This window comes from Brassica oleracea, chromosome C8 (genome assembly GCF_000695525.1).
Source record: "Brassica oleracea var. oleracea cultivar TO1000 chromosome C8, BOL, whole genome shotgun sequence".
NCBI classification, from domain to species: Eukaryota; Viridiplantae; Streptophyta; class Magnoliopsida; order Brassicales; family Brassicaceae; genus Brassica; species Brassica oleracea.
Genome location: NC_027755.1, coordinates 28,153,583 through 28,161,020, shown reverse-complemented (window position 1 = coordinate 28,161,020; position 7,438 = coordinate 28,153,583). Strand labels below are relative to the sequence as shown.

At 31.4% G+C, this 7,438-nt stretch overlaps 1 protein-coding gene across 2 annotated transcripts; it reads left to right on the top strand.

Moving 5' to 3' along the window:
* Positions 1 to 2,412: 2,412 nt before the first annotated feature.
* On the top strand, positions 2,413 to 5,592 carry LOC106307716 (alpha carbonic anhydrase 1, chloroplastic). 2 transcript variants are annotated; one of them, XM_013744749.1, is made up of 6 exons: positions 2,413 to 2,518; positions 2,622 to 2,735; positions 3,118 to 3,439; positions 3,829 to 3,931; positions 4,083 to 4,265; positions 5,189 to 5,592. In XM_013744749.1, the coding sequence occupies exons 2-6, from the start codon at positions 2,666 to 2,668 to the stop codon at positions 5,354 to 5,356; spliced, it is 846 nt and encodes a 281-aa protein (XP_013600203.1). In that variant the 5' UTR covers positions 2,413 to 2,518; positions 2,622 to 2,665; the 3' UTR covers positions 5,357 to 5,592. The 2 variants fall into 2 exon arrangements, with proteins under 2 accessions (XP_013600203.1, XP_013600204.1); XM_013744750.1 differs by having other exon boundaries at positions 2,426 to 2,518; positions 4,104 to 4,265.
* The last annotated feature ends 1,846 nt before the right edge of the window (positions 5,593 to 7,438 follow it).

Sequence of the window (7,438 nt, the reverse complement as noted above, 5' to 3'; positions counted from 1 at the left end):
CGAAATTGATTGATGATTGGGAAAAAGGAAACTTCTAATAACTTTGATATATTTTTTAATTACAAATTTGGTAAATTGATGGTAATAATACGTGATTTGCGAGGACTTGACTTTTGTATATAAGGAACGTAGATTAAGGTTCAAATTATTGTAATCAATTAATAATCGTGAACTTTCTTGAATTTGTTCAATTGCGATTGATAAAAGGAAGTTTGCATTAACTATTTACAATATTAAAGTAATTCTCGACTAAGATTGGAGCGCAAGTTATGTGTAATATTCGATTTAGTTACAGCCATTATTTTGAATCCATATGACCACATGGCGATTCCTTTTTAGTATAAATATACGGCTTCTATAATTCAGAAAACTCACCACACCTTTCTTCTCGACTTTGCTCATATCAAAACATTCTCTCAAGCAATCAAATGGCTGGCTTTAACTCTGTTTCCGATTTGAAACCATTCAAGACATTGTTTCTTTTATATTTTATTAGTCTATTGCTTATGTTTCGTTTTATTTTATATTTATAATTTATTTTATGCAAACAAATATACAATTTTTAAACAAAAATTTCGCAGCTTAATTTAGATTGACATACTAAATTTTGTCTAACCCTTACTTTATAACATATAGTATTTCTTGCTATGACTTTAACTTTTATTATGTCTACAAATTAAAAATGATAATATTTTGAAATCTATTTACTCCGCGCGGGTTATCAGCTAGTAGTTATTATAAAATACTACCAAATGAACGAAACAATTCTCAATCTTTTGAGTCCAACAAGTTTTCTTAACTAACTAGAAGTTGTACTAGCCTTAATAGTTATTATAAAATACTACCAAATGAACGAAACAATTCTTTACCCGAAAAATAAACAGCATTATAAGGTTTTACTTTTTCTCTAACCTCCAAAACAAAACTTATCTCTGTAAACTGATCACTTACATGCATTGATATAATACTCTCACATGTCTGTCGACGAAAAATAATGTACAAAGTAAGCTAGACAATATTTTATCTTTCTACAACTTGACAGAGATGTTTTGTTATTCATTTTTGGTTATGATATATTAATGATGGAGTATAAAAGAAGAAGAGGGAAATCATCTCATCATCATCAGAAGTTTTGCCATATAACTATGCTCGTGAGATACTAAAGACAGTATAAAAGTATAGATTAAACAGTGTAGAAAAACAGAGCTGTAACAAAACTTTTTTAAGACACTACCCACCCAACAACTTCCTACGATTTTCTGAATTTGAGATTTGAGTTTTTCTCTATAAAGCTCCTTGTGATTTTCCTGTTTGGTTGCTTTTGTGATGTACTGAGATTTATGTACCATAGTGAATGAGCTTTTCATGTTTCTTGAGAATTGTTTGATCTGTAATTGATTCCAGTTCGTTACTTTATAACCATGTGTAATGGTTGGTCTATGAGGCAACTAAGGATAAATTGTGTTTAGAATTTGATTGTAAGTTTTGTAACAGATATTGGTATAGGGATAAAAGATTAATTTATTGGTACTACTCTCGGAAAAAAGGTGGTGTTAAGCAGATGTGAGGGGACCTATAATCAAAGCATTGATAGCCATTTAATCTATCTTATTAAAAATGAATGATGCATTTTATAAGGTAGACTTTGAGTGGTAAACAAAGTAAAATGAAAATTTTCACTTGAAATTAGTGGTAGAGATTCCTTTCTTGCAATGTTTTTCATTTACCACTTTACATAATATACAAAGTTTACACAGTATATATGTTACAGATTCTACATAAAATCTTCAATTATTTTTCATATAAGCAATAATCAAATAAAAAATATCAACCAACATTGCTAATAAAGTTACACAATATACAAAACTAAGTTATAATGTTTTAAAATAATTTTGTTATGTATAAACAAAATGAAAAAGTTATATAAATCAAAAACGTATCCGCACGGGTATGCGGGTCAAACTCTAGTTATCATTATTTACCATGTTAAATTTTTGTTAGCATCAAATAATCCACATTATCAATTTTTATTTTTACTATATTCATTAATGATTCAATTGTATTCAACCTTTCCACTGTAACTAGTCTAACACTGAATTCAAAAGTTGACCACATATTTCTTTTTTTGGCAAAAAGTTGACTACGTATTTTCATATATAATAGTTTTACGATATAATTACTATTCATTCTACTGTTGACCAAATACAAAAGTTTCCTTATTCAATATATATGACGTAAAACATATTATTACTAAAGAATACTATATGCTTATACTCCTCAACCCGAATCCTTGCTTTAACGAATATATAACCACATAAATTCGCTTGGACAACATTTGTTTTGTTTTTAGGTAATTCTTTATCTTTTTTATTTTATTTCTTTATTGCTTTTTCGAAAGGAAGAAAAAAACTAATGTTTGAAGCAGGACTGATTTGAAGAGAGGGCTATAAATAGCAGAGCCAGTCCGGTCGTGTCAGCCATGAAGTAAAGCTAATACAAGACTTTGTTATCTCCACAGGTTTAACTTAGAAAAATCATTAGCCAGTTTACAGATTTGGAACATTTGTCCTCTTCTGAATCTATTTTTCTAATGCAAACCCTTTTCTCCCGGTTTTTAGCAGATTCCAACAAAACAGGAATTAAACATACACAATTCACGAAGAAGATGGTGATGCTGATTATTAAGCTCTGCCTCTTGGCCATGGCCCCCCTCTGCACTGCCGCTGCAAATGCTCGTAATGCTAACACTCTTTTCTCTATCTCCCTCTATCTATATACACACATATAATTCATAACTATTAATATATAAATTATATTATGTATTTATATGCACATATATGGTTATGCATACACATGTGTATAAGCTTATTTACAACGGGTAAAATAACTTCGAAAAAATTCAACAAAGTTATATGGGTTTTAAGATTTGAGTCAGGATTAGGTAGAGATATGTGTTGTGCTTAAATTATACTAGACATTAGTTGATCATAAAACGGTAAAAAAATAACCTTAAAGAGGTTTCATCCTCAAAAGCATTAGCTATTGCCTTAGGTACTTGTAGTAGTGAATTATGAATATAACTTCTAAACAGTACAAACATTGGTGACTTTTGAGCAGAGACACAAGGAATAGGGTTTGGATATCGAGGTAGAAATGGACCAAAACAATGGGGACGCTTAAACCCTCACTACACTGAATGCTCGGTTGGTAAATTGCAATCTCCAATTGATATCCAAAGGACACAAACCTTTTACAACAGCACATTGGAACCGCTTCACCGCGATTACTACACTACAAATGCAACACTCGTGAACCACGTCTGCAATGTCGCCATGTTCTTCGCGGAAGGAGCAGGAGATGTGGTGATAAACAATAAGAACTATACCTTATTGCAAATGCATTGGCACACTCCTTCCGAACATCATCTTCATGGTGTCCAGTACGCCCCAATTCCTTTTTCATTATTATTATTTATAATTTTAATATAAGCATTACAACTTTATTATGATCTGTGACACATAAAACAACCCACACCTTTTTATTTGTTTATTTGCCGAATTAGCTTAGCTTGGATTTCAAATAGTTTACTATTATATGCCAATTGTCACTTAACTTTTAAGAAATGTCCGAAATTATTTGTATTAAAAATCCCAGATTTAGTCTAGCCCATAGGTAAATGTTTCTTGTGAACTAGTATGGCCCGTGAGGCCCGTGAGGCCGCTGTCTTATTTTGTTTTTGTCACACAATTTTTGGAGTTGTACTATCTTTTGTGTTAATTTAGAAAATGTGTTCAAGAAAACTTTTAAATAAAAGGTAAAATAACGTAGATATGCAGCTGAGCTACACATGGTACACCAAGCAAAAGATGGAAGCTTTGCTGTGGTTGCAAGCCTCTTCAAAATCGGCAGTGAAGAGCCTTTCCTCTCTCAGGTATATTTTGAGGTCTAAATATCATATATACAACTGTTGACGTGACTATATATATATTTGTTTATTTACATGTATGACGTTAATAATAATATAAGTGAAATATACCGGATAATTTTTTCTCAAAAAAAAATAATATAAGTGAAATGATTAGATGAAGGATAAATTGGTGAAGCTAAAGGAGGAGAGGCTCAAAGGGAACCGAACAGCACAAGTGGAAGTTGGAAAACTAAACACAAGACATATCGAACGTAAGACTCGAAAGTACTTCAGATACTTTGGTTCACTCACCACTCCTCCTTGTTCCGAAAACGTATCTTGGACCATTCTTGGCAAGGTAACCTTTTGGACCATTATTTGTAATTAGGAGGTTTTTCGGGTTAAAAAGGTTTTAAAATTAAATGATATTCGTTTGGTTGGTAATACTTTAGCTTTTGACGACCACGGACCGCGTAGTCACCAACAGTGGCGGTCCAACATTTTTAATTTTTTTCTTGATGCTCTAAGCTCAATTAAAATTTTATGCATTTGTTATTTATGTAAAAAAAATTTATGCCTTATATACAATTAAAATTTTCGCTTAAAATATGACGCCCTAAGCGGTCGCTTCCCTCGCCTATGCTCGAGACTGGTCTGGTTACCAAAAAAAACTTCTGATTATGCATATAATTGGTTTTTTTGGTGAGAATGTAATAATTTACATTCTAAAGTAAATTTTATGAACTAGATCTACTTTTCATAAGCTCCCTAAATTACAACCTTTTAAGTTTTATTTGTTTTTAATATGTATATTAATATACATAAATAGTTTTTATGTTCTATTTGTTAGGCCTCTAAAATACCGACTATAAATAGAAGTGATTTAATATACTTTTTTTTTTATCAAAATTTTTTTTATCAAAGTAATTTAATATACATATAAAGTGAATCTACTAGTCACAAGAATTTTAGACCGTATAGTACACGTACGTTATGACGATATCTAACCGGTTGGAGTGTCTTTTGGGTTCCACAGTCCATGCTTTATGTGTGACAAGTCCCTGCTTTTATGTGTTTATGTCAAACTTATTATATACGTTAGAACGAAATAGAGAACTTCGATGTAGGATGGATTATGGATAAGACCTAGCTACTACTCTCTTTTTTTTGACCTAGCTACTACTTTCATGTTCATTTGACATTTTTGTATGGAAACGGTCCAAATTAATGTGACATCTTGATTCTTGATTTCTAATTGCCGTGTATAATAATTAAATGCAGGTGAGGTCAATGTCAAAGGAACAAGTAGAACTACTAAGATCTCCATTGGATATTTCTTACAAGAAAAATGCACGACCTTGTCAACCCCTAAACGGCCGGCGAGTTGAGATGTTCCACGAACGCGCCACCAAAAAGAAAACCGGAAACAAAAAGAAAAAACCCAATTAAATTATTTCTGCCTGTCGATTTGTTCAGAACCTAATTACCCCCTAATAACTAGTTTTGTAAAATCGTAATGAAAAAATAATCGTATGTGGTACTATGCTGTTGTTTACAGTACTTCTCTTCGATTTCCAAATTTGAGAATGTGGTGTTGAGAGCTATATGCTGCTACGTTGAAAATAACGTGCATCAGCTAATATCTCATTTAGTAATGAGTTATATAGTATGTCGCACCTAATTCATTTTGATCCGCATTTTATATTTTTATTGATAACTACAGTTACGTACATAAATACCCTCAAAGTGTTAAACACGTTTTGACCTGAAAACGTCAAGGCATCAATCCTAGTTAATCAGTTGACCAGTTTAATGATCCAAAGCCAAGTTGATCTCTATTGATCACAATGTATCCATCTGTTTAACCATTGATGGGTTGGCACACACAAAAATGTACAACTCGAACATATATTTTTGTTGTTGAATATAATTTACATTAAAAAATTTAGACATGTCTAGAATCACATGATGTGGCTATATAATTTCGAACAATACATTAAATATATCTCTAACATTTTTACAGAAAATATGTGTAGACATAAATATATATCTTGTGAGCTGATACATTTGGAAACTTTTCATTATTATTATTTTATTAGTTATTGCAACTGGATCATAAATCTGATGGAGAGAAAACAAATGTAAAAGGGGGTTGTTTCAATACTGGTTAGAAATAATTGTTGCTAGGAAATTGAAAGTGAGATCGAAAGTGAGACAAATTTATTGTCATTGTCCTTCCTGCCAACTTCCGAACAACAATTCTTGTAACTAGAACTAAAACTATATGTATATATTACAAAGGTGTGCTATAAGAGGAAAAAAAACTATATGTTATCAAAATTGGTGGACCTCTCTTATTTGCAGCGAAACATTTTTTTCCTCCATACACTCCTTTTTCATAAGTCTCACTGGACTTAATCTTCGCGGTCTTAGTTGTTAAAATAAATTCCTCTGTTAAAAAAGTTAGACATGTCATAGTTCAATTGTTGTTTTTTAGTTTGTGAAATGTCGTAGAAAATATAGAAAGCATTTAATTGGGTAATTGTCAAAACTTCTCTGTTTCAACATATTTGCCTGTCAAAAGTCTTTGAGTATGGAACCATTCTAACGTCGGTCTCAAATTGAAATGCTATTTGTCACCGAGTATATATCATATTAATATAGACATCGAACCTGGAACTCCCTTAGTCTCATTGATCTTATTTATCTCATTGACGAGTGGAGAAGTGGCAATTATATTGTAAATGGTAAAAGTTTTACCATAAAACCAACACGATGACGAGAGAAACAATGGCGACGCGTTGATAAAAACTAAAAATCCTCACCGACGAACATAACAACAAATACGCATAAGGCCAAAAGTTAGTACAGACAAGAAATCGTGATCGCTGCTAAACTTTCTGGACACCTTTATTTAGAAGTACAGTTTGAGAATAAGTATTAGGAATACTACAAGTAGTTTGCTGAATGCTAAATATGTAAAAGCTATTCTATTATAATTTCAGTGAAATTTATAAATAGAACTAACAATACATCTGAGGAAAAACACAAAAGGCAGCTAAAATTAAACAATTGCTAAGACATGGTACCAGTCTATCAGACCTCATATTAATTGTCAAAATACCCCATTATTTAGGCAAGACCAATAATAAAATGCCAATTCGAAGGACTGACTTTTCCAAATTAATTGTTATTGTTTATATTATAGAATCAAAGATGGCTAAAGGATGTCCTGTCTTTTCTTGAAAACGAAACAACTAATAAGATACAAATTAAATACAAAAAGAGAAAGAAAAAAGACACTCGCGATTAATTTTACTTAATTCGTCTCTTTGCCAGGACTTGAACACGTCAAATTTTTTGAAAATGTTTATGGCTCCCACTATTCACTTTCATAGTTTTTAGTGGGTAAAATTCACTTTCATTGTTTTGAATCTTTTTTATGTTTTCCTGAGATTATAGCACTATTTAATTGACTCATTTTAAAACAAGCTCATTCGTAGAAAACAGACTATTGACCGTTTACTCATG